The sequence below is a fragment of the Drosophila miranda genome, chromosome 4 (assembly GCF_003369915.1).
Source record: "Drosophila miranda strain MSH22 chromosome 4, D.miranda_PacBio2.1, whole genome shotgun sequence".
Taxonomy (NCBI): Eukaryota; Metazoa; Arthropoda; class Insecta; order Diptera; family Drosophilidae; genus Drosophila; species Drosophila miranda.
The window spans coordinates 10940478-10967022 of NC_046677.1; the positions used below are offsets into that span (position 1 = coordinate 10940478).

At 46.1% G+C, this 26545-nt stretch overlaps 2 protein-coding genes across 2 annotated transcripts; one reads left to right on the top strand and one right to left on the bottom strand.

Moving 5' to 3' along the window:
- The first annotated feature begins 1600 nt into the window (after positions 1-1600).
- LOC108163595 lies at positions 1601-25396 on the top strand. Its single transcript, XM_017298978.2, has 4 exons — positions 1601-2215; positions 23456-23641; positions 23704-23813; positions 23878-25396. Exons 2-4 carry the CDS (start codon positions 23456-23458, stop codon positions 24911-24913), a joined length of 1332 nt encoding a protein of 443 aa, XP_017154467.1. The 5' UTR covers positions 1601-2215; the 3' UTR covers positions 24914-25396.
- Positions 9104-10871, bottom strand: LOC108163594 (transmembrane protein 209-like). Its single transcript, XM_017298977.2, has 2 exons — positions 10806-10871; positions 9104-10754 (listed from the first exon to the last, which is right to left on the bottom strand). The coding sequence occupies exons 1-2, from the start codon at positions 10826-10828 to the stop codon at positions 9275-9277; spliced, it is 1503 nt and encodes a 500-aa protein (XP_017154466.1). The 5' UTR covers positions 10829-10871; the 3' UTR covers positions 9104-9274.
- Positions 25397-26545: the final 1149 nt, after the last annotated feature.

Sequence of the window (26545 nt, forward strand, 5' to 3'; positions counted from 1 at the left end):
TAGTTGCATAAGCATCCATCTGGCAACCTACCATTTACCATGCCGTGTTTCAGGCTAATTAAATCAATCTCAATCGTAGGCAAACAAACCGAATTGGTTCCGCATTTTTCGCACAAAGTTTTTCACAACTTTTCGAATCTATCCATCCGTCAGCGCCATCCAACCGTCATCTCCATCTATCAAAGATCTAATGAAGCTGAGACTTGGCCCATCATTCGTGTTTTGCCATTTCCTTATAATTCGCAAATTATCGGAACCACAAAAAGTTTCGGTTTTATCTCGCTGTGCTTTTATTTTGGTTTATTTTGGGGTTTCTGGTTCGTTGATGATAATTTCACTTTCATTAATAATTTTTTGGACTCTTTGAGTCTGTCATAATTAATTTGAGTTATTTTCTGTTGCTGTTTATGATTTTGTTTTATTTTAGTAAAATAAATCATGGCAGAAAACAGCGGTAGACAGAGAGAGGGAGGGGAAAATTATGACAATGTCTCGGGGATTCAAAAATTACGTTTGACTTTTTGACTTTCTTTTCGCTTCGCTGGCTTTTGTGTGTGCGAGTGTGTGAGCGCATGAGTGTGCCGAGTATGTGGCCAAAGTTCAGGGGTTTATTACATTGGCTTTTTAATAGCAAGTCCAAGTTACGAGCTGCCATAAGAGTCTTTAACCCATAAATGGCCAGAAACGTGCTCATCATAAATTTTCAAGTAAGTTCTAGCTATGAATTATGGTAATTTTTTGTTGGTAGGCAGTCGCATGTGGTGTTTATAAATTGTTTTTAAAGTCTAAGGTGAAAATTTATGAGAGAGCCCAAGCTGTATCATTTACCTTCAAGTAATTTTATATTTATTTAATGTTTATTTTGGGTTTGTAAGTTTTTGGGGGAACTTTTTCAATGACATTCTTGTACAGTTTATGATACTTGTTGCTTAAAATCTGATTTATAAAAAATCCCAAAATTATATGAGATATGTAATGTGGCATAAAATACTGCCAGTTAATTTTGGTTTTTGATTTAGGCTTCGTTTCACTTAATCAACAGAGTTTTCCCCTGTCTGTGTTCTCGAACTCTCTGTCTGCCTCGCCCTTTCAACTTTGAGCACCATCCAAGCCCATCCGGCGTCACTCAGCTGAGACTTGTTGTTGCTGTTGTTCTCTCTAGCCCCATCCTCGGTAACGAATTTTCCTGTGAGGAAAGCCCACATGCCGGTCAAAATCGAATGGGAAACTAGTTTTCCTCCACACAATCGCCCAAGAACGCCCACTGGCACGCAGAGCAGCAACACCGCAATACTTCAAACATCAAGCGCATGCGTGACAACCCACACAAATGTAAAAAGAGCGAGAGAGACACTGCACACCTACGCTTGGGAGAGAGAGAGAGTGCAGTACCAAAGCGACTAAAGCAGAGAGAGAAAGCAGTACTACAGAGAGAGCGCTAGTCAGCCCTTTAAGTTAGCTCGATCTGCTCTGACATATTCCGCTCTCCAGTATGCCTACGCTCTCTCAGAGCGACCATATCATGTGAGCGCTCTCCGCCGCAGCTCTCTCGAATAGGTCTTGTCTCTCATGCTTGCTTGCTGAGTCTGAAACAGGTTAGACCTCGCTGCCGCTAGCGCTGACGTTCAAAACGCTCCACAACATTGCCGAGTGCGGTTCGTCTTTGCTTTCGTCGCCGAATTTTCGTTGTTATCACTATCGGGTACCGCTGCACTGCTTAACGGTACATCCCAAACTTATCCAAACTGCACGCGAAACTAAGAGTGCAACCAAAACGAATTTTGACAAAATAAGGAAAACAAGTGAAAATACATTCAACCGAGAACTACGAATCGAAACTGTGACTAAAAGGGCAAATATAGAAAAATCACTGCACCTGTTTCCTGTACATCTGTTCGGTTCTGCTCCCTCCTCGAGTGTCGGCTCCACGCGTACCCCATGCGGCACGTACGCACCTCTGGCTACGGCTACGCATAAAAATGCGGCGTGTATGTAAAACACAGTGAAGTGCGCGCTGATAACTTAATGCAAACCGAAGGGCCATAAAAAGCAAAAAGCAACAAGAAGTTAGAGGAGACAGACGGCCTTGTGTTTGTGGACTTCTTCTTCGGGCCATCCATCAAAGTCAAGAGGCGGCAGTAAAGTCTTGGGATTACACACCATACCTGTACCTATTTGGATATAAAACTCTCTCTCTCTCTCATCCGCTCTAAAGGTAAGTTCTTTTTCTGCAGATCAATCAAATTCAACCCAGTTTTCGATTGGGATTATCTATGTGGTTCAATACGCACTCTTCCTGTAGAAAGTGTGGATCGATGGACTAGTTTTCTGATCTGATTGTGGTCTGGTTTATTTTTTGGTTTTCTTTTCGTTTTGGCGAAAGTTTAGAATTTTCACCAAATCCACAATCACCCAATCACCAATCGATTTTTCAATCAATCATTTAAGACCAGCAGCTCGGAGAGCAGAGTTGATTGAACTTTTGGTGTCTGGTCTGGTCAGGTCTGGTCTGCAACAACGGTTCCCTTGGCACTTGGCACTTGGCAACTCATTTCCGTTTCCCCACCTCGGAGATCATCTTGTGGCCATTATATACTCGTAATGCAAATCCTCGGCAATGCCCATGTCATTGTCCGGTTCTTTGTGTGTGGGGAAAAATCTGCAACTGAACAACAATTAATTTTTCATCATTTTTATGCAAATATTTCATGGCAAAGCCCTCAAGGGGCCACACAAAAGACCTTCCCAACTATTTACGAAAAATGCATAAACATAAACATTTTTTATGTAAATTTCCCCAGTCAAGTGGCTCTCTTAATTAGCCAGAGAGTTGGTTCGGTTTGTTAAATGATTATAAATGACATAAAGTTGGTATTTGAATTAGACCTGGCTGTGGATCGGTCTCTGCTGATGCCCTGATGGATATCTCGGCTGAGAAAAACCCTTTCCATTGTTTTTGAATGCATATTCGATGGATAACAAGTTCACATGGCTATCCATGATTATTTTGATTACTCTTTGGAGATTGTACCTCGTTAGAGTTGCTTCAGATCACACGTTTTCCCAGTGGCTCCATTAGGATTAGGAATTCCTACAAATGCTTATCCCTTTCGTGGCCCTAATCCGCTCTCATATATCATTCGGTAGCTCCATTTGTTGGCTTCTATTCAATGGTTCTCTCAGAATTTCCGTAGTTCCCATCTCCATAACTCTTGCTAATTAACGCCAATTCGTACAAATAGCACAAATTTCAAGGGGAAAAAATACACGGTAAAAAACTGAACGTTTTGCTCCACAAAAACTCTCAAAAAAAGGCAAAGTCAAGTCCAGTTTCGCTGCCAGCCGCTCCCGGCGCTGACAGAAGCTCGCGTCTTGTCATAATAAATGACGCGGTGGAAAGTGCCCGATGTCCCAAAGCGGTTTTCGGGGTCTCCTCCGCCCCATCTTGCGGTGGCTTTTCACTTCACTTTCAGGCAATTTTCCCGGGGAGTTGAACGGAGTTCATGGAACCCAAAAACGTGGACATTGAATTAATTTCCTGTCTCCTGGCGGCGAGTGTGAGAGTATTTTGTGTCCGAGCATCGAGTCCCATGGCTGGGCAAATGCCAGGCACGTATCCTCGGGTGCACTCGGGTATTAACAATTTGTACAACTTGTTGGCATTGTCTGTTTCTATTTGGCTAATTAAAAATCAGGAAATGCACGAGAACAATGCAGTGGGAAGGGTCTTGAGACCCCTCCGAAACGCAGCAGGGAGTAGGAGGCTACGTGAGAGATTTGCTCGGAACTCGCCTACCTGCCTGCTCGTGCTCCTGCTCCTGCTACTGTCAAGTGCGGTTTGCTTTGCTTTAGCGCCTATTCTTCCTAGGGATCATAACAGGTAGAGGCTACAGGTTACCACTATTTGGGGCTGCTGGCAGAAACGTGCTGTTTGAAAGGATATTCGCCTCATTTGATAATTCGATATTGCACCCACGTCCTGGCCCAAAAAGGCGTTTTAAAAGGGAAGTAGTCTATTGATTGATGCCCAGCACAGGGGGGAGAGGAAGTCTCTAGTCTCTCGAGTGTGGTCTGCCGTCCGACCATCATTTATCTTTCGCCGGAGATCTAGTAGGGGCCTTTGCTTATAACTCAATTCGTACTAAATGCTGCGATGTTGTTGCTGGAAACTTGAACGAATGAGCGAATGAAGATGTCTCTCGATATGATCTGCGGAGTGTGGAGTCTTACAAAACGTGTTTTTGCTTCTAGAAAAATTCCGATGAAAGGATTGTTGCTCTGCAGAAGGAATCGTATCAATCCGTAAACGCTTTGTCGCATAATCTGTGGCTAATGGCATGCATTGGGATTGGGGCTTTATAGCTTCAGGAAGTTGTACGATTTCCATATACAGCTATGCCGAACCGAACAGACAAAAGGTCTATTGTCTTTCAAATGGAAACAGCGGTGGCACACCCACATGGGGGCACACATATGTATGTATGTCCCGCCAATCGGCAATCGAAAGACAATTGAAACAGAAATTGCCATAAAAATTGTGCCACCCGGACTTTTGCTTACATGTATCTGAGTATCTGAGTATCTGTATCTTTTAGTGACTCCCCCTCCACTCCCCCTGTGTCGCCTTTCAATCGTCACTCGTGTCATAAGCAAATTTTTGCAAATCAATTTGCAATTCAATGAGGCGACCGACGACTGCCTCTGAGGTGGAGGCTAACTTTTATTCAGAGCCAACAGAAAATATCAAAAGTATTCATTCCGAAATTCAATTGAATTGAAGTCAGTCGCGGGGCTTCGTACCTCGTTTACCATTTCATGCTAACTTGGCTAAATTACAGCGAAAAACACACTTAGTCAGCGCCTTTAAAAGCCCCACTCAAAAGGTATAATATATGTACGACTATGCGTGGTGGGGGGGGAGGGGGGATATTTTATTATAAATTATGGCACCAAAAATGTCAGCGAAAATTGGAAGCTTGACGACGACACTTTTTGTGTGTGTGCTTTTCATCTGTCTCTCTTTCTATCCATCTCTCTCTTTCTCTTTCTGGCTGTTTCTGTTTCTGTCGACAGTTGGCTTTTTTGTTAACAATTAATTAACAGAAAGGCTAAGTACACAAAATCTGTTAGCGGTTTATTTGCTTGCGAGGCTGTGAATGGCGAGTGGGCCATAAAACAATTATAGAGCCACCGGTTTTCTCTTGGGGCTCTTCTCTATATAGAGAGAACGATTATATATGTGCGATTGAGGAATTTGTGTTAAGTGATTCGGTATTGAATTTGCTTCTAGGGAAATCTACTATTACTCATCGAACGGGGGAATTTGCACTCGAATTTGAGATGAGTTAAGCGGAATTTGAATAGTTGGAAGAGGAATTTCAATAGATGTTGGCCTCGTACATGACAGATTGTTGTAAGCTATCTTAAAGAGAAGATATCTCCAAGTTTCTTTGCCCTAATCCATATACTAGTAGCCCTCTTAGAAGCAAAGATCTCCCTTTAGGGAGATTCTCTATTCTCTATTCTCTATTCAAAACCCCTCTAAATGTTCCTTGATCTTCAGCTAAATCATCCATTAGCCATGGCTTTGGGGGTTTATCTACAGTCTTGAGGCCTTTCTCGATCTCCACTCTGTGTTTTATGGCCAATCAAGGTTTTATCTCGGAACTTTCTTCAGCCCACAGATGATCTTGTTCCCTTTTGTTTTTCTCACTCTTTTCTCCCACTTTTCCACCACACTTTTCCTCACTCAGATGATCCATTAGGGTCAGTAGCTTCTGTCTTGAGGTTAACCTTTCGTTTGTGCTGCTGCCTGGAGGCCTCGTAAAACTTTCGTTTAGCTGCGAAATGTATCTCACAGTTTCACGCCTTATCAGTCTGAGAAATCCACTGCCTTGAGATTTACTTTCTACCACGTGCTCCCACACCCCCACACCCGACAGAGAGAGAGAGAGAGAGAGAGAGAGAGAGCGAGAGCGAGCGATTCTCACGCCCTGAGAAAAGTTCGTTCTCGATTTTGCAGCGGCTGTGTCGGTGGATGCATGCCCCCGAATGGCAACGAAACCACAAAATGCAACCGCAAGTGGTTTTGCTGTTGTTTCTCGGGTCCCTTTCTATCCTGGGATCCCTGGGATACAGGAATTTGTTGGCCCTGCTTAATGCACTGTGGGAATGCGGAGGAATGTTGGGGCTAAAAGTTGATTGACTTACTTTTTGTTGCCTCCTTCCTCCTGCCGCATCTCTTGGGCTGTGTTGTGCCTCTGTTTCTGTGTGCGTTTACGAGTAGTTTCTTCTGTGGACAACTTGGGGATTCATTAACTGCAAAACTGCAACTTTTAGCTGCCCCTGCAACCTGCCCCTGCCCCTGCCCTCGACCCTACCGTGCCTCTCACGTAATCGATATGCGTGTAACACCCGTTTTGTTGGTAGCTCTCTAAAGGCCGGAAACTCTACAGTTTAAAGCCAAAAACAAAAAAACAAAAAAGCAAAGCCTGGAACCCACTTTGGAGCTCTATTTGAGCGTGATTAATTCTCTGTACATCAGTCAGTGCCACTACCGTCCGACTAAATGCAAACACTTGGCACATCAGACATTCAGGACATTTCGGGGGGGGTACCCAGGACCCAAAAAAAAGAAAAAAAACCAACGAGAGAACTCTTTACACAATTGCAGTTTTTTCTGTGTGTGTCCCTTCTTTTGACAAATTAACCAACTTAAAAGCTGTTACTGCCGCTGCTGGGGCTACAGGGCTACTGCCACACTGCCACTGCCACTGCCACTGCCACTGCCACTGCTGATGGGCTGCCAAGTGACAAGTTGACGTCTTTCTTGGCACATCATATACTCCACTGCAGCAGCAGCAGCAGCAGGGGGGGGCACGGAATGGGGAAAGGGTCTGCTGCCAGCAGGAAGCTCCACTCCGCTCCTGCTCTGTGCTCCTGCTCTTCTCCTGCTCTGCTCTGCTCTGCTCTTCTCCCAGGCGACTTAATTGTGCGTTTGCAAATTTGTGTGAGAATCGGTTGGCGGAGGAGCTGCAGTTCCTTTTCTGTTTCTTTCCCTTCTCTTGGCCAGACTTTTGCTGGCAGTTGGCGCTTTTTTTTGGCAGTTAGCTGTTTTCAGAGTTGTGATTGGCATTGGCTCCCCAGTGGAGGATGATTTGTGTGGGGAACGGGGAAAACGAGATCAATTTACGAGACGGAAAAAAGGGAATATCTCTCGCTCTGAGGTCTCCCTTTTAGTAAACAACATCATGGATAAAATCCTATAAATACTGGGTACAAATCTTGAACAACAGTGCCTTGAACCACTCTCCGGAATAGCCGTCAAACTGCTGCCCCATAAATGGAAATGGAAATGGAAATGAATCACTCGCCCACACACACACACACGAATAAATGCATGTGCAACATAATGCTTATCGGGCACATAGGCACAGGGCTCTCCACTGTTCGGCCCACGGCCTCTGGCAAGAGATATATCAGGGAGAAGAATACTTAATATTAAAACAACTTAATCGACACTTGAATAAACAAAATGAAAGGAACGAAAAGAAAAGAAAAGATCGAGAAGAAATATGGAAAATATTAATTGTTTGAGCTCTTAAGTGGAGGGCTTCTCCGTCTACTGCGCCCTCTCCTTCAGCTTTTGCGGTATATTTATGGAACGGCCCTAAAAATATACATACAATATATGCATTTTATGCAGACGAACAGGCTGGCTGGCAGGCAGATGATTCCCCCAAGATCATAACTTCATTAGGAGTTCTCTTCTTGGAATCTCGGGCGAAGAACATGTGGGGGAGAGATCTGCTGGAAATGCTCTGCACTCTGGGAGTGTGTTCCTTTTTGTTGGAGGCCTTTTGTGGCCTGGGCATATTTTATTTATGATTGCATTTTGTGTCTGTTGTGACTTTGAGGGCATTAGAGGACGCATCCAAGTGTGGGATAGTCGTTTGTTTTGTCTTCTTTTCAGTTGATTTATCCAAAACAAATGTGCAATTTGTTTAACTGAGAGAGAATTTCGTAGACAATAGACGACGGACGACCTTGCCTTGTGGACTGGGAAAACGATTGGCGAAACTTTTGTCTAGAATTTGAATAGAATTGCAATTTCCCAAAAGCCCAATGAACTGCAATTTAAAACGGGGACTAGCACAGGTGGGACACACAGGTGGGGGGGCAGAGTGAAAATTATCCAAAAATAGAGCATGTTGCAATAATTTATTGACAACCGCCACAACAAAAATAGAAAAGAAAGAAAGAAAACCCACTGTGAAACCGTACCTCCACTGCGCGCTTGATTTTCCAGTGAAAAATAGGAAAAACGCCCTGCTGCAATCGAGAATTGTGTAAAACACGAGAGAAAATATACAGATACATATGAAAATCGAGAGCTCCTGCTCTGAATTTATAATTTCCGCCAAGAGCTGAAAGCTTTATGCGATTTTTTAAATTTTTAATTTTCGGTTTTTATTTGGCTATTTGTATTATATTTGAAATTTATGAGGCGGCAAACGTTTCAGTTTTTCAAAGGCGGGATGGCTATGAGGCTTCAATGAAATATGGCAGGATTTTAACAGATTTATGAAGCGTGTGTATTTTTTGCGTTCAGAGCCAAAACAAGACACAAAAAAAGAGAAATGTAAATGGAAATTTAAAATGTCCTAAAGTGTTTTCTTTATGTGTTAATCAATGGCAGTCGCCAGTGCGCTTTATTTCACAAAAAAAAAAAAAAAAACAAAAACAAAATGGCATTTACAATAATTAATTTCAACAACGTGAGAGAGGGCTCTTCATGGGAATTGGAAATGGTAAATGATTCTTGAATGCTCTTTAAATTGATGTTCCACAGAATGGCAATGGGTTCCTTGTGAAAACCCATTGAAAATGGTGCATTTATTCCTCTTAAAGATAGAGAAAAGGGCTCTTCCCTTAGCTAATGTACCCCCTCAATGCCCTCAAATCTGTTGCAGGCAATTATTTTCATTTTAATTCTCTTGGAAAAAGGCTTTGGAGTGCCAGAGCAGCACTGCAGACCCACCTTGCGATGGTTTAAATACATAATAAAGTAGTGTGCAATGTAAAAAATGAATAATTATTGAAATAATTAAACAACAATTGAGTTTAATTGAGTGTCATAGTGGGGTATCCTTCCAGCATTCCGTGGTATTGGGTTTTTTCCGCAGAAATCATAGGAGCTTACAGTTGTGGTCATAATTATAGTGATAGTGCAGCTTTAATACAGTTTGGTATTAAAATATGAGCATTGGCTGTCTCAGTTGCCGATAGCGCACATGATGTTGATGCCACCCTTCCCCAGGCTGACTCCTTCGAGCGAGGACCCCTGCCGCTGGCGCATGTAGAGCAGGAACTGAATGATCACGCAGAACAAGTTGTTTCTGTCGTAGGTGCAGTTGTGCAGCTCCTTGCCGCTGATAAAATTGAACTTGGGGTCCAGAGGGCTGCCGGTGCAGAGGATGGCGCAGTGGGCCAGGTTGTGCACCGCAAGCGCAATGTCCTTGGCCGCCAGGGAGCGCTTGTCGTCGCGGACCAGCACATAGTAGTGGTGGAAGAGCCGCCATCCTCCGTGCGTCTGGTGCGTCTGCATCAGCTGGCTGTCCAAATACGCGCAGAACAGATGGAAAACAATAGCGGCGTCCGTGGGCAAGTGATCGGCCGATTCGCGGCCGTTGCAGCCGAAATCGGCCAGGCGGGAGCCCTGCGACAGGTCCCTGATGCGTTGCACCAAATATTCCTGGTTGCTGAAGCCGTCGAGGAAGAGCAGGAGCGTGGGCAGCGAGGGGGCACAGGTCTGCACGAATTGTTGGTTTTCGGCTGCCACGCGCAGACGCTCCAGGCTCACGGCTCCGATCTTCATGTCGTTGAAGCCTCGGTGCCGGAACACTTTGTCCACGTTGTCGATCTCATCGACCAGGCGCTGCATTACGGTGGTGGAGATCCAGTATCTGAGGTTGGCCACATATTGCGGCAGCTTGTCCGTGGCGATGCGACTGATTACCTCCGAGCTGCTGTCCTTGAACTGGAACGAGCTGAACTCCTCGAAGGTCATGGGGGCGTTCTCGGCGCAGGCCGGTGGCGGCGGGGGCGCCAGCTGATAGATTGTCTTCATCTCGATAGACTGGTTGTTGCAACAGTGCCAGAACGCATTGCCCGGGCTCGTGTGCTGCGCGCTGGTCCCGTCGGAAATGTCCAAGCTTCTCCGGTGACGCCGGGCACTCTTCATCAGGGCCGGCAGCTGGCGGACATCGGTGAGGCAGTCGTCGGGCGGCACCTCTGCGTGGGCACTCTGCCGTTGGGGAGTCCCGGCGAGGTTGCGTTTGGGACGGCAGCGGGCGTCCTCGAACGATGAATGCCAATTGATGACATAATCGTTGAAACAGGGTTCTACTTCAGGGCAACGCGGCTTCTTCTCCTTCTGTATGCAGATGGTCCTGAAAGAGTTGCCATCATAGCCATCCAGTAGGCACTTCTGGGCATTCGTCCCAATCACATGGACGCCGCTAAGCCATAGCCACGAGTACTTGGCCAGACAGGCCACCGCGTTCAGGGCCACCACTGTGGCCACGGTGCACTCTGCCGTGAAAAAGTAGCCTCGCCGCTGGCACGGGCACGTCCTAGACAAGTGGAGCAGCAGCAGCAGCAGGACGACCGCGTTGAAGGCGCCCCGCTTGAGGTACGCCTTGGCCTGGGCGCCGCGCAGGCGCATATCCAAGCTCTTCTGCAGCATCGGTGAGCTGTGGGGCATTCAAATAGATGGACGGTAATTCGTAGTTTCGTAATCTTACCATTTTTTTCTGGAGCGATTCATGTTTTATTTCTAAATATATTTTCTGACAGATAAATAAAAGGCCTATATTTCATTTAACACTCAGAGTACCTTTTATTTTGCCCACCACTGTGCTTAGTGTGTATACATACATAATGCATATAAACATATTTCATGTATCTGCTGCTGCTGCACTTCCGACTGGCGGACAGGAAGAGATGTCAAGAGGCAAGCAGCAGCTGCCACTAAGCACATTAACAGTTAATGCATCATAGATTAAAAGCCAGCGCATATTTGCACTAAATACCAGGAGATGCAACTTTTTTCCCTGCCCCAGCAGCCACAAGTAAGCTGCAACGTCATTTAGCAACAAAATTGCCCAAAGGCCAATCACCTTCAGCAACATGTCTCCGCAGCAGCAGCAGCAGCAGCAGCCGGCAACATAGCAGAGTGTTGACAGTCAGACGCGGAAAAGCGCAGCAAAAGTCAAAGACCGACAACAAATGCATCAAACGAATACGAAAACGAGTACGAGTGTGTGTGTGTGTGAGTGAGTGTGTGTATGCATGTGACTAAGCGCTGACGCTTGTCGCTAACTGCGACGTCGACGCGCGTGCTGCGTTCGCGGCGTCTGCAAACTACGTCAAAGCGTGACAAATAGCAGAGAACAGCGATTGGAGGAGGGAGAGAGAGGGAGATGGAGATGAGTTGTTCTTGGCTTGCGGTAGTTAGTCACTTGCTGCAGGCCTTACCTTTGCTTGCATTAGAGATGGCTATGTGACTGATAGAAACCACCTTTAATGTCCGTCTAATTTGCGACTAGAGCCGCTTCTTTCCAGCCAGCATCTATACTTAAGATCTATTTTTCGCTGCACGACAAAGAAGAACTCTGATGAAGGCTAATAAACCCTTTAAGATCCATCCTCCACAGGTTATTCATGCTCTCAAATCACGCACTCATCTCCAGCAGTACCTGGAGCATGGCATGGGCATGTTGAGCAACATTTCAAGTGAATCTGTGTTGCCGCGAGGAGAGGCTGCTGCAGAACTTGTTGCTGGGCAAACACTAAGCTACGTAACTGTAAGCCTCTTTAGCCAGAGCCCACAGCCGGATATAATCAGCAAAAAGCACTAGCAGAACGGACCAGGCCAAGAACCAGGGGGTCGGGAGGGGTAGAAAAGGCAGAAATGTTAATTTTGTTTGCTTAGTGGCACAGAGGGCGGACCGTAGCCCATCTGCTGTAGCGGGCAAAAGTTGAAGTTCATTTTCGGACCGAACAAACTCCGATTCGAGCCCATTTCATGCGTAATTCCATTTTGTACTTCGTTTTGGCGCTCGGAAAACAGAAAACTGAAAACTAGTTTAGTTTAATTTGCAGTTCCCAAGAAACTCTCGGACAAGCGGCGAGCGGCAAACGGCAAATGGCAAACGAAAAGGCCAAAACGAATCTTCATGGAGCTCCAGAGCTCTGGAGAGCTCATTAAAATACTAGAAAATTGACTCTTTTTTTGCCGGTGCGGCCCTCTGGCCATTCCTCAGCTTTTTCGGGGGTAATTTATGGCCCACAGAATAGAAGTTACACAGAAAACATATTTCCAGAGACACAATCAGCTTCCTGTCCTGAAGAATGTCTGCGCCACAGATTCGAACTCTCGTGTATGCTCCGTGCAACAAAGGGAATCTTGTCCACTCATGCCTACAAATTGTCGAGTTGACAAAATATGTATCGCTTACCCGAACATTCTTTTGAATGGCCCCATAAATTCCCTCCCCTCACCTCCTCTTCTCAATTTGCCACTGTAAAAAAACTCCTATTGAGAATGGGAGAATTGGCTGGGATTTCCCTTTTTATACAGCAGGAAGTGGGCCCCTGAAGGAATCACAGTGTGAGAGCGTCTAATTGATAAATGATTCCGACTTCGTCAACTGAAAGGGAAATGAAAATGGGAAACTGATGATTGGCCGTAGGGCAATAAAAGTTATTTGATTTTGGGATTGACGTCAAAGGAGGATGAGATAAACAGAAAATGAAATGGGAAAATGGGTGAATAAAAGAAGAGGAAAAAGCTAACGAATCTGGATTCTAGTTATAAAAGAATTAGAGCTAAACATGATGAAACATAAAGTTTATATCAAGAAAAAGAGATACAATGAATGTTGGGACAATTCCCATAATTATTCCCATAATTCCCGAAAAAAACCCTCCAAAAGCAAAGCCCCCGAAACGTACACCCACACATTCTGGAACACTCTGAAGAAGTTTGCGCAATGGCACCCAAAAAGGGCCCAAGATATCTACAGTTCTTAAGACCATAGAGAGGGCCTCCCTTGTAGGGCCAGCACAGCCCACGCTCTTATCTGAATGCATCAATCTTTGGGCACAAACAATATGCTGACAAGGTAGAGCCCTCTACCTGGAAAGATAAGACAGAAGAAACGCCGCTGCACACCTCTTTTCACACCTTTCCATCGGTTCCACCTATCCCTCTGTTTGTTCTCTAATTGTGGGCGTTAGCCTTAGACAAAGGTCGAACAATGCCTGCTAAATGGATCTTGTTATGAGCAGATGACCTCCGAGATGAGATCTCTCTCTGTTTCGAGTGAGAGGAAACTCCAACCACATCCCCATATCCGAACGGGGAACTCTCAACCGGAAACCGCGGATGCATTTGCATCCAATGAAAATGAAAATGAAAATGAAAATTCGGTTCTAGATTCTATTTAAATGGGCCGTGGCCCCAGGCATTAAAGTTTGCCGACGATTTCCTTTGACCTGAACCGGATTTATTTATCTATATGGCCGGAATTTAATAGGGAAAACATCATCCCATCCATCCATCGACGATTCCCTGCCCATTTCCCTGCCACATTTTTCACATGTTGTGCACACGCACATCCATCCACCGCTCCGCTCCGGTCGGTGGATGCTGTCTGCTACCTGCTACCTCTAGAGATCACTGCTGCTGCTGCATCTGTCTCTCTGCCACTTCTGGATGCTGCTGCTGCTGTTGCCACTGCTGGGACTTGTCTCTCTCGCTTTTCTCATAGCGAAATTCCCACACTCACTCCGCTATCGCTATCTATGGAAGGACTGCAAGTCAGCTGCCGGATCGGATCGCATCGCCTTGTATCGTCTCGACTTCCCATTCGCCGTATCAAGTGTATCTCATGGATGCGATACGAGTGTTGGCGAAGCGAAAGCATATGTGCGTTTCCAGATTCCAGATTCCAGCATTCTGTGCTCTGTGCTCTGTGCTCTTTGTGTTTGAGAGTAGTTTCCTCTCTGCGCCTGTTGTTGGTTTTTTGTTTTTGGCAGATTTTCTCATATGGTTTTTCATAATGTGCACCGCGGTGGCAGCTGTCGCGTGGCCGAGTCGTGGCCATGGGAAATGCTGTGTGCAACAGTTGCAGGTTGCAGGTTGCCTGGTTGCACTTTGCATGGGGCGGACTTACAGCAGGCAGCTTGATTGATTTACGTGTCTGTTTCTGCTGGTGGGAACTGCATTCTTGAGCAGTTTCTGCGATAATAAATTCCTAGAAAAATACCAAAAATAAATAATTGATACTAGAGAATGCTTTCTTCTGTTGGATATAATTTTGAATTTGTATTCAAGTAAAGATCAAAGAAAATACCGAATAAAATACGTACAAATACTTAATACCAAAACATTCAAAATATCAAAAAATTTATTGCAATTAATTATATTGATAAATAGATGAAATACTAAAAAAATACCGAAATATAAAAAAATACCGATAAATACCATAGCATTAAAAAATTCAAAAATGTAATATGAACATACAATATACTAAAAAAATACTAAAATATCAAAAGAACCTGAATTCTTACAGTTGGAATATTTTGTTGCAACCAGTGAATACTTCTTTAGTTCTGCTATTTAGTATTCTTCTAGTATTTTCTTTAGAATAAATCAAAGCCTTTCTCTTTGGTTGTCCATTTTTTTGCCGCTTCCCGTTTTCCGTTCGTATCTTAAAGCCAGAACCACGAACCAGACATTCCCGAGTGCGAGTATCTTTTTCAGTTACCTCATCTAACAATTATCTCAACGAGTTCTTACCTCATCTCATCCTTTCTCTCTCTTTCTTTCTCTTTACAGGTAAGCACGCATCTGGCAGCTGCAGCATCAGCATCGCCAATCTCCACCAATCCCCACCATCACCATCTCTATCAAGCCGTGGTCTTTAGCGACTTTTACTACCCGACAAAACTATTTATAAGGTAATTCGAGATCTCCGCACTCCGCTCCGCTCTGCTCTCTCCCTCTGTCCTCTGTCCCGGTGGAAACCATCAGAGAGAGGGCCAGAAGCGAGTCGCTCGGAATGCTTTAAATGACAAGACAAATAAAAATTAATAGCTAAGATGGTTCGGACACGCCTGTTCTACCTCTCTGCGCCCCCCCTGCCCGTCTGATGCCCCACATTACCTCTGGCTTTGGGTTTTTTTTTGTACCCGGCTCCTTTGGCGGCTTTTGTTTACCTTTGAGTCGACGGTTTTTTGCGCCCCCTCTGTGTCTGTGTGTGTGTGTGTGTGTGTGTTAGGGCCTTTGTTGATTTTGCGAGATATACATAATCTATATACATATATACTACGGGTATGCCCTGTCTGTATGTATTTTCTTTTGCGTAATGCGACGGCGCCTGAAAAGCGTTGGTTTGTCCTCCTTTTAATAGTCTTAAATTCCAGAGCAAATAATTTGACAGCAAATAGTACCTACCCCACAATGCCGATGGCCAGAGACAAAGAGGGTCGGGTCCCGTCCGTTCCGCAGAGAAGAAGGACTAACAAGAGAGAGAGAGAGAAACGGGGAGAGAGAGAGTGTGAATGCCCCAAAAACCAGAAAGAAGAAAATACGATTTTGGAATATTTGTGTGTGTCTTTTGTCCTTTAAATTATTTTTTGATTGGGGGCAACGAGAACTGGTTTTGAACCCCCAGGAATGCCTTGAATTCTAATTATGTGAAATGCAGGAAAGATGCAGTCAAAAGAGGAATCAGAATTAGTTCTAGTTGAAGTTTGAGGCTCTAGTTGAATGTAATCCGAGGTGGAATTCCAAAGGGCTGGCTGTTCCGGGTCCTACTGTAAATTATACCCGTAACATATATATTCCCATTGCCAACTAATTGAATTTCCGTTCTCCACATGCCACATGCCGCATGGAGCTATTAATGTTAACATTTCCTGTGTTTTACCCGCACGCACCAGCGCCAGGAAGCGCCCTACCAAAAAATGGGAGAGGAAGTGGGGAAAACCAGAACCTTCCTTCGTTTTTGGGTGCGTTGCAAGGTGTGGCATAGAAAAACCTATTAACAAACTTGAGGCACAGACACATGTGACCCGAAAACCCCATGGAACCCCCGAAGAAAGTGGCGCTCGTCGCCTCAGAGTAGTGGTTGGGGCGTGTCGAGTCGTCTCGAGTCGTGTGCTGGGGTTAAAGATGTACAAGAGGGTGCTCCAAATTGTGGCTACGTGCACATCAATTTGAGGAATTGCCCAAAATCAGCACAAAATCCTGGAGGACGAGGGAGCCCAGAGGCAGAGGGCTTCAGAGGAGTTCAATTATCCCTCTGGAATGATTTGATTGTGACGCAACTGTCGTCTGTTCGGAATTCGAAATGTACAAGTGCTATAATCAAATGGGGCACATTCCACTCCACTCTGCCCCCCCTCCCTGTAAATACAGACCTCAAGACACAACAAACATTTACGGCATTATTTAGCATAGCGTTTGGTATTTTTTTCTCTGTTTCTTTGCCTCTGCTACCGGATGGCAAATGCATTTCGAACCAGTTTGTGACATGGGGCGCTGTGGTAGTGCAGCAAAAACTATCTCACAAACTATAAATCATATCGAAAAGAATTTATGCAGCAGGCAAATTCCTTAGTGCCCCCTGCACAGCTCCCCGCCCCGTCCCTCTCTCCAAGTGGCAACAAGTGGCAACATCCAACGGAAGTTGACTAGAAAATGCGCCTGGCACATTCTATCTCTATCTCTATGTACCTCTCTCTCTGTCTTTCTCTCTCTTAATGAGTGGGAAGTGATTTCTTCCAATTCGACTTCCTGTTTGCTCTGCCGCGTCAAGGATGCACTCTAATAGGTCTTGAGACAGTCACGGGCCCTGCCCGCAGGCACCACAGCAGCAAAACTCGTTATTCAGAGCACCAGAGCACTAGAGTATCTAGCAGATACAAGTGCGAACGTGGTTCCATGGGGTGTGTCGATGTCGATGTCGATGGTTAAGTGCGTGTCTCTGTTGGAGTTGAAGTTGGAGTACCGCTTCCGCTGGGGCGCCCCCCAAACTGGTTTCTGTCTCGCAGATTAATTGCTATTTAGTGTTATCTCTCGAGTGCATTAAAAACCATTTTCCACGTCTTATTAATTGTGTTTTGTTTGGCATAAGTTATCCCCCAAGAATCGTGCGTTTATCATCTGCAATTTTGAGCAGGGAACACAGAAGAGAATTCTAAATCTTCAATCCCACCTGCCGTAGGACGTCGCATATGTTGCCGAAGTTGAAAGTGGAGTTGGAATTTATGGGATTCCCCCAAAACTTTTTCCCAGCAGCCCTCCAAAGTATGCTGTGGCAAATGGAGCGTGCCTGGGGGTGTTTCCGGAAGGAGGGGGTACCTGTGCGTACGCTGCACTGCATTCGATTCAATTTCGTAGCTGATTCTCGCACCTACGCATTATTTATGACACTTTTAAAATGTGCAATTTATGAAGGCAGCCACCCAGAGGGGCACACAGAGGAGAGGCCTGCCTCATGTGCCACACCTGCTGCAGCCCCTGATGGAAATTTGTGTGTGCTGAAAGTATAATTCGTGCATTGTATAAATTGCATAGCATTTGGGTTACATTCGGAAATGATTTACTTCACAAAAGCAAAGGCAACGGAGGAACGGAACTAACGAAGTTTGTTGGGCAAACAAGGACAATAAAGGATATTCATTGGGTTGGCTTAGCCAGGGGAGAACAGGGCTAAAAACAGTACCAGTACGAGGGGGAGTATTCCCTTTTCACCGTCATGCATTCCATCCATCCATCCATCCATCCATCCATCCATCCATCGGACGGACGGATGATTGAGGTCTCTGTCTCTCGCATGGAAATGCCAGGGCAAATGCCGCAAAGTATGCAAATGATTAGGTGACAGAAATTGCCAGAAATAACTGTCAGGGACGTTAGTAGACCACAAATTTTAAACACACATGGGCATAGATCGGCATTTCGAAAGGGTTTTCGGGTTTTCGGGTGGCTCTGTGGGTGGGGTAATGGAAATTTGGTCGCCCCAAAACTATGCTCTAAATAATTGGAAATTATATCTCCTGTCATTGCAGGACAAGTGATGCTGTCACTGGCCCTGGCCCCCACTCCCCCCACTCCACCACTATTTTCCACTATTTTCGCTTGTGGTGACAACACCTGCATACGTGTACATCCCCTCCATTTTATGTGCCACTTTGTGCTTGCATAATTTCGCAAAATATAATTTACTCTGCGCAACATATAGGGGTTATGTTCTGGGTGCTGCTGGCATTTAAATCTGGTCTCTCCCTCCCCTGCGTGTTTTGCATAATGACTTCTCCTGAAGGGTCCTTCAAAGGTAAAAATACTTGCACCCAAAAGTAGTGCCTCGGGGCGGCGGGTCTCCGCCAAACTGAAAACCAAGCAGAAAAGATGCACAGATGCTTGAGGGGCACCGCTGTGTTTGATTCGCTGCAGCCAGCGACTGTTCTTTGTTCTTTGCGCTGGTCTGCTCTCGGCCCTCTTGGAGCTTCATGCACGGATTGCCATGGGTTTTTGCCCTTTTGATTCTATTTGGAGTGGGCGTCGGACGGGACTGGCTGGCTGCTGCCCCCCGCATTCTATATGGAATTTTCTACAACACTACATGACCCGCCCCGGTCCAGCATCTGCATCTGCTTCTGCCAGTCCAGTGTTTATTTTCTTAGCCAGCATTTTAATGAGGAGCTCATAGCTCGTTCGTGCAACCGGCAGCCTGCAACCTGCAACGTGATGTTAATGCTTCTTAATTTTTAAATGAAACAAAAGGGCAGCTGGCAGTAACACGAGGTGAAAAATAGGTACCAAAATGGGAACCAAAATAAATTTGCAATTAAGAAGCGAGTAAAACGAAACGAAACCTTAAAGTCAGTGGGAAAATCCTGGAAAAAAACTCCTGTAAAAGTTGGAAAGAGATCCGCCAACAACTGCAATTTTCCCTGCAGCACTTCCCCGAAAGAACTTGATGGTTTTAACTACAATTTAATTTGACTCCTGGCCGTGGCGCCTCGACCTATGCAACACTTTTTAATTGCATAAAAAACTGCCCCACTAAGCGGCTTAAAAAAGTGGCTATAAAAAGTGTCTGGCCCAAAGGTCGGTGGGGGAGGGGAGCAGGGGAGGAGGCTCTTCGTTAAATGCCGCCAAAAGATAAATAAATAAATAGCCCGCTTAAGCATTTGGCATTAAAAATTGTTAGTGCGCGACAGCGAGACGGTTTTTCCGTATCTTTTCCCCTCGGCTCTGCCCTCAAAAAGCAGTACAAAAATTGTTTGTTTTCACTTGTTGGATATTTATTTTCCTACTGTTTTTGTTGGGTGTTTACTTTTCTACTGTTTTTGTTGGGTGTTTATTTTCCTACGATTTTTCGTAGGCCCCTTTAATTTTGCTCCATTTTTTTGTTAGTTTTAATCGAATGAGTGGTAATTTATGGTTCGGCTGGCAGGGAAACACCATTTAATCCAGTGATTTTTAATTGGCTGGCGATTGGTTTTACTTGGCGGTTCCTCCTTCTTCTTCTTCGGCAGCCAAGAATAGCCACGAGCTGCGCATAAATTAAGCGAAACATCAAAAATCACTCAACTAAGAATACGCAGCGCACAGCACAACAAAAAAACAGAGAAAACAGAAAAGATTGCTTCTACTTGGAAAATGGAAAACTCTGCCAAACGCTTGGCTAGTCATTGGGGAGAAATCGGTGGTAGAACAATGCCAAAATGGATGGATCCCCCCGCCCCCTCCCCCTCTAAGTGGGGTGGCAACTGTTAAATTAATTGACTTTTTCCCGAAACGATTTTCAAATGGAAATACAATTTATTTAAATTATCAACGAACCGTCCAGCTGCCCTTCCAAATCGGATTTCCTGCCATATGGAAATGTCATTAAAAATGCATATATTTACAGTCCGTTTCGCGGCCATAAGTTGCTCAAATATACACACATATTTGTAAATTTGTGAATATCAAAGCCAAAGCAGTTTTTATCCGGTTTCAAATTTCCATATTTACCGATATATGTATGTATCTTTATCAAAAGGTTTTTTTGGTTTTTGTGCTAATCCCACAGTTTATGAATGTCAATCAAATTGCAAACGGAAATTGTTTAATTTAAGCAAAAATCCACATGAATATGAATATGATGTGGCCTTTAGATTGTTTTTGGGGCAGTATCTATCGTTGAGAGTTTATTTATTCGCTTTTCCAGGGCAAAAGTTTATCACATTTTCCATCACTTAATCTCTGCATTGAATGCTCCTAAATAATCTCCAAATGTAATCCACTTTCCAAGGTCATTCCTAATCTATTGCTAAGCCCAAACCAATCCCCCCCAAAATTTGACTCATTTGCCTGTCGTTGGGGTCTGGTGTTGGATCTGTTTTTGTCTGGTTTTTTTTCGGGGGGCGGGATACAAATGATGTTGCCCCGGCCTGACTTTTGTTTCTTTGTCTGCTGCTGCTGGTGCTTCTGCCCTGTTGCATTTGCCCCTTTTGTGTGTCTCTGATTTTTCATTTGCTTTCACAGGGGCTCTGCCTCTGACACTGACATTGATGGCGCCAGAGACGATGGACACATTTGGCAAATGCTTTGAGGTTGTTGTCGTTCCCCGCTCTTCGGAGTCGTAGTCTGTGTCTTTGATTAATAAAGCCAACGTAACATGACAGCCAAATCTTATCAGCTTCTTCCAGTGGCTTTCTGCCAGTGCCAGTCCCAGACCCACTAGAAGGGGTTTGGGCTTGCCTTTGGCCCACTTAAAGTATCTTTCCTTGTTCTAGGACAAAAATCTACCCTTTATGGCCTTCTTGTGATCCCTTTTCTAGTCTGCTGACCATGAAAGTACTTTCCCTCTTGATGATGGCTTCTTCGTTTTGCTGTTGCCGGGATAATTCAATCAATAATCCTTTTGGTCCTTTGCCTTTCGAATATGTGCGAAAATGATAAGGGATGTGGGTGTCTCCCTGTCTCTCTCGCTCTCTCACGGGTGTACTGTTTTCCAGCAACAAGTTCAAGGACACCTAAAGGCTGGCCCCCCCCCCCCCCCCTGGCAAGTGTCACGGCAGCAGTTTTTATCACTCTTCAAGCTGATAAATCTCAGCGAAGCGTGCAACAGTTAAGGCGCTGGAAGGGGCCGGCGATGGGTTAGAGATGGGAGCGTGCTGCAGCTTCGTGATGAATCGGTAAACATCTCCATCTCGGGGCAAAGCTTAAAATTAAAACATTCCTTCCAGAAGTTTGGCAAACGTCTCCGCTTCGTCTCGGCTCGTCTCGTCTCCTTCTGGTGCTGGGGCCAAGACAGAGCTGGTTTTTATTGCCTTTTCTGCCTGTTGCCAGCATTTGTAAGTTGTGCAATGTCGTGTCTATCTGCCTGTCTGTCTGTTGTCTGTCGTGTCTGTCTGTCTGGCAGTTACTTACTGCTCTGTCTGCTCTGCGACTGTTGTATTGCCTTTCTGGAATTTATGTGACTTTTGCAGCACTTCCACCAAGAGAAAGGGAGCTTGACTCTTGACCTTTGGATATTGATGGGGAATAATTGGAAAAGTTTCGGATGGACAGGAATATAGTGCCATATCTCTGGGGCCCCCTGCAGAAGCAACTCAATTAGAGTTCAATGGGCATCGGCATTGGTACAGTTGCCACCATAAATCCCTAGCTAATCTGCACTTAGTTCTCTTATCTCTCTTTCAAACTTGATCCTATTACCATTTTCTTTACCAATTTTCCCCCTCGTTTTCGCCCTCGTTTTCGCTTTCCTTTCAATTTTTATGCCCAGCCATGTGTACGGGGTCCTAAAATTTTATGCGATTTTCTAATTCAATTTTATGTGTAACGATATTTTCATAATTTCCTGCTCCCTGTCCGGGAAATATTTCTTTTTATTTGAATTGAATTTGATTTGCATTTGCATTTCGACTGCCACGAAAGTTTCTGCTTTCTGCATAACTTTTTTTTTTCGGTGTAATTTCTGACAGATTTTTAGTGGAAACTTTTTCAATCTGTCAAATCATTTTTGATCTCTCAAAAGATGCCAATGAGAGATAGAGAGAGGGCTAGTGAGTGAGTGAGGGAGCGATAACCAGAGTTCAATTTTGCAGTGACCCGAGAGGCTCCATCATCGCGTGAAGCCGTGCAACATTAGCCGCTAATTGCGGCAGCCACCAGACGTCAGCACTCAAGCGGGTCCTCCCACTTGGATATTCTCTATAAAGCACCCCGTCCCCCCCCACCCTTCACAGAGTGTGGTGTGAGGGGGAGGGGCGCCGGGGGCAGAGATAGCAGTCACAATTCACAATCTGCGCTGCAGTGCATGTCATTCGCTTCGGTCGTCGTATCGTTTGCATTGCTGCTCCACTGCTCGTTGAAATTTTATGCTGGCTCGTTTACGGTTCACTTGCCGCAGTCTTCGGGAATGGAATGGAACGGAATGGAGCTGCCCCAAGTGGAGGAGACTCTCAGCAGGGGGCCAGGGGCTCGCAGGGCTCGCAGGGCTCTCTGTTCTAATTAATCGTGTGAAAGTCGTGCCATCATTTTTCTTTGTATTTTACTCAGCGCTGTTTGAACAATTTAATTGAATGTTGCAGCGGTTTCCATATTAATGCAAATACTAGAAGCAAAACCAGAATCATATTTAGCCGGCGAGAGAGGGAGACAGAGGGAGGAAAGAGTGGTGGGGAGGGGTGGGGTTTGTGGAGTTACATAACCGGATGTTGCGACAACTTCCGCTTACAATCGCTTTACAATACGGCACGCCTCCGAACGAATCATCTCAATGCATCGCTGGTTCAGGGGCAGGCAGCACTTCAGAGAAGAGGAGTGCTACACAGAGAGACTAAAGAGGGGACGGGTGATCTCTTCTCTCAGTGTAGCATTCAATCAAATGCCAGGGTGGGCCCCCTCCCGCCCCTGGGATGTGCTCGTAGGTGGAACAAAGTTGAGTGCCCCATTTCGCTTTTCATGGCTCATTGTCAACGCGCTGAACAGTTGCCAGAGCGATGTTGCATGCCTCAGCCTCAGCCTCAGCTGGGGTCGAGGCGAGCCCTTTATTAATTTCAATGCATCACCCCTCCGCACTTCTGGAGTGGAGGACTCTTCAGCCCAGAGATGTGAGCCCCTCCATCCATCCAGCCAGCCATTCGCATTTGCATGCCTCAACGAGCACTGGCTTGCTGCTGCCTCCGCTGCTGCCTGGAAGTGGCCGCATTCATCAATGAAAGGGGCAATAGAGGAATGGGGGGGATATAGGCTTTAAAATGTGCCCACATATTTACCGCCCCTCCGGATGTGGCAACTTCATTTACACACAGCCAAGCCGCACATACAATAGAGGGTGGAACCTAACTAATTTGTTCCATTTTTCCCTTCTTTTTGCAGATGCTGAAGCACGTACAAATCTCGCCGTTGCGCAATCGCTCCGATTCCGTGTCGCTGCGATCCTCGAGCATTGCCTCGTCGTGCGCCAGCTCCATGTGCGGCAGTCCCGAGCCGCCTACGGACCATCTCCAGCGCACACCTTCGCGGGCCTCCAGCTACTCCAGCCTCAACGAGCAGCCGCCACAGGTAGGGTTATCTAGCATCTAGGCAGAGAGAGCATCTTGCTAACGATTATATCCTTCACGCAGACCACCATCAAAGTGTACACCAACTGCCTGAAGATCGACATCGAGTACAAAACCCTGGGCATACAGTGGGACACCACCAGCAAGGAGGTTATAGCCATGCTGCTGAGACGGTAAGTCGAGCACATAGAGTCCCTGGGAGATCCCGTTGCAAACGCTTTACTCCTTCCTCTCCAGCCTCAAGATGCGTCACCGGGACCCGCGCCTGTTCTACCTCTCCATGGAGGTGGCCGTGCGTCGGGCGGGAGTGAAGACCATTCTGGTGCTGGACGACGACACCCGTCCGGCCATCATGCAGGCCTGTCATCCCAAGGGCGAGTCCCGCTTCTGCCTGCAGCTGAAGGCCGGCGGACTGATCCGCGTCCACACCTCGGCCCTGCAGCCCAGCTCCCAGTACAAGTCGCTGGTGATCAGCGAGGAGACCAACTGCGACGAGCTCCTGCAGCTGCTGCTCGGCTGCTACAGCTCCCTGGAGCCCGTCGAGAACTTCTCGCTGTACGAGGTGTGCCCCGGGCAGGAGTGCCAGCGGAAACTCCACCCGGACGATCTGCCACTGCGCGTGCAGGCGGAGCGGATGAAGCGCGGCGAGAACTGCCACTTCCTGGTGCGTCGCACCCCCAACTATGCCCGGCGCCGCCAGCTGTTGGCCAACCTGAACGAGGCCATCAACCAGAGCTTCGAGAACGAGTCCGCCCTGGCCACCGGCGAAGCTGTGGAGGATGCGACCAGCCTGCTGGAGCTCTCGCTCGAGTCGGAGCTGTCGCTGTCAGAGGATCTGCGCAGCTGCAGCAGCGGCAGCACGGAGGATGCCGAGGACGAGGACGAGTGCGCCAGCAGCTCCGGCTCCTCGGACAACTCCACAGAATGCGCTCTGCGTCGCGACTTCTATCCACGTCCCACATCCATGGTCTCGCCCTCGGCCCCGCCAGCACCCGTCGTCCCATCTGTGTCTCCGGCCCGGGCCTACAGTCCGGTGTACAACATCCGTGAGATACGCACGGCCTCGCACTCGTTCTCCTCGCTGGGCAAGGACAAGAAGCTGCTGGACATTCACATGAACGCCCGCTACGGCCCAGCCGGCATCTACAGCCGACTAATGCCCGTGGCCGAGACGGAGGTGCTGGACCTGAACGGCAATGCCCCCTCGAAGCTGGCGGCGGAGGCTGTCAACAACAACCCATCCCAGGGACTGGGACACTTTGTCTATCTGTAGCCAGCGCATGGATTAGTCAACCTGTAAATAGAGTTAGATATCAACTAGGACTTAAGACGACGTTTAAGCCTCCAAAAAAGTAGAAAACAAAACGATTACCGTTTGGACCAAAGATGCATTTGTAGGTTTAACATTTAACATTTAGAGTGGCAAGTGTAAATAGTTAACTATAGTTTAAGCCGTCGGCCAAGACGAGCACGGAGATGATGAAGAAGCAGTGCTTATACTAAGAAAGGAAGAACCTAAGCACACACATCAGCTGTGGCCACAAATCGTTGTGTGTCGCTCTCTTAGTATAATGCTAACAATCCCAAATCAATCTATCAAGGAGTCTATAGCTAAGTGCTTTAGTCCCGCAACTAAAGCTTCGATAAGTCGTAAGAATCTGTCGAGAAGAGAAGAGTAGGTCAAGTGACTAACATGCATGTACGAGTAGAAACCAAAAGATATTGTAATAATAAGTCTCGACTATGTAAAACTCAACACGAATCTCTGTTTCATATCCCATTGTTGTCGGTATTTTACCAGAAGGAAGGCAAGGCGTCGCGACGCCTCTTATCGATGCCGGGGCTTAAGCATCCGGCTCTTGTGCATTTTAATTGCATTAAAATCAAGTTAAGCACCATTGAACGATGATGGCAAATGGCCATATAAATAGGGCCACAATTAATGCGGCCAGCCGCGCAATTTGTATGGCCCTATGGCCAGACTCTGGCTCCGGCTTACGGTGAATGATTTATGCGGCGTATGCGTAATTTTCAGGGCAATAAGCTTTTGCTTTTTTAAACGGGCTTACTTTACATAATGACCAAAGGATTTAAACAGTAAGGGCTTCCCGAGGATTGGGAGATGGGACACCTACGCATTATCGAGACCCTTTCGCCTTCGGGGTCAGGGTCAGCGACGTCCCTAATTTACTAAAAAAGGTCCCTTTTTGGGCCAAATTAAAAATCAACAAATTTTCCAAATCAAATCCAATTTGTTGCATCCTAAAATAATAACTCTGCCAACTCCGGGACTCTGCGTCCCGAAATTATCCGTTTATCAGGATGCTCGTACACGAAAAAGGATAGCCGAGATTTTGTTTTGTTTATGTCTAGGGTATAGCAGACCCACTCTGTGCTCACTTTGGAGAACTTAAAGTTGAATTTTGTATCTCAAATGCATTGCCAGACTCATGAAAAATTCAAACTTTGGCCAGTTCCGGGAATTGCGATGAGTGGAAATGGCAAATGGGAGATGGGACGACTTCTGTGCAAACGGAAACGGAAATGCTAAACAGGCTCAGAGCCAGACTGCCACCGACTACTGCCCAGCATAATAACTTAAGCACTTTATAAGTCGGATTGTAGATTTTTCGAGTTATGCTCTTCGGCTGCATCCGAGTGGGTCGAGTCCTGCACAAAACTTGAGCGGGTGTTGCACTCAAGATAGCTGAACGACAGTCCCAGGGGACGGTGATGGTACATTTGTGGAGGACATGCATATATGCATGAGAAATGTGCTTGCAATCGGATATCCTTTGGTTCGTTCTGTGTGCCTGGTACTTTTGCTGCTCTCGAGTTAGCCGAATGACTCAAGTGGCCAACACAGTTGACCCCAAAGTGGGCGGGTAAAAGTGGTAAACCACTC

Excerpts from the sequence above, each read along its gene's own strand:
- LOC108163594 (XM_017298977.2), bottom strand. The coding sequence starts at position 10,828 with ATGAATCGCTCCAGAAAAAAATG. Across the intron at positions 10,755-10,805 it reads AATCGCTCCAGAAAAAAATG|CTCACCGATGCTGCAGAAGA; the intron begins GTAAGATTACGA and ends AATGCCCCACAG.
- LOC108163595 (XM_017298978.2), top strand. The coding sequence starts at position 23,456 with ATGCTGAAGCACGTACAAATCTCGCCGTTGCGCAATCGCTCCGATTCC. Across the intron at positions 23,642-23,703 it reads TCAACGAGCAGCCGCCACAG|ACCACCATCAAAGTGTACAC; the intron begins GTAGGGTTATCT and ends TCCTTCACGCAG. Across the intron at positions 23,814-23,877 it reads ATAGCCATGCTGCTGAGACG|CCTCAAGATGCGTCACCGGG; the intron begins GTAAGTCGAGCA and ends CTTCCTCTCCAG.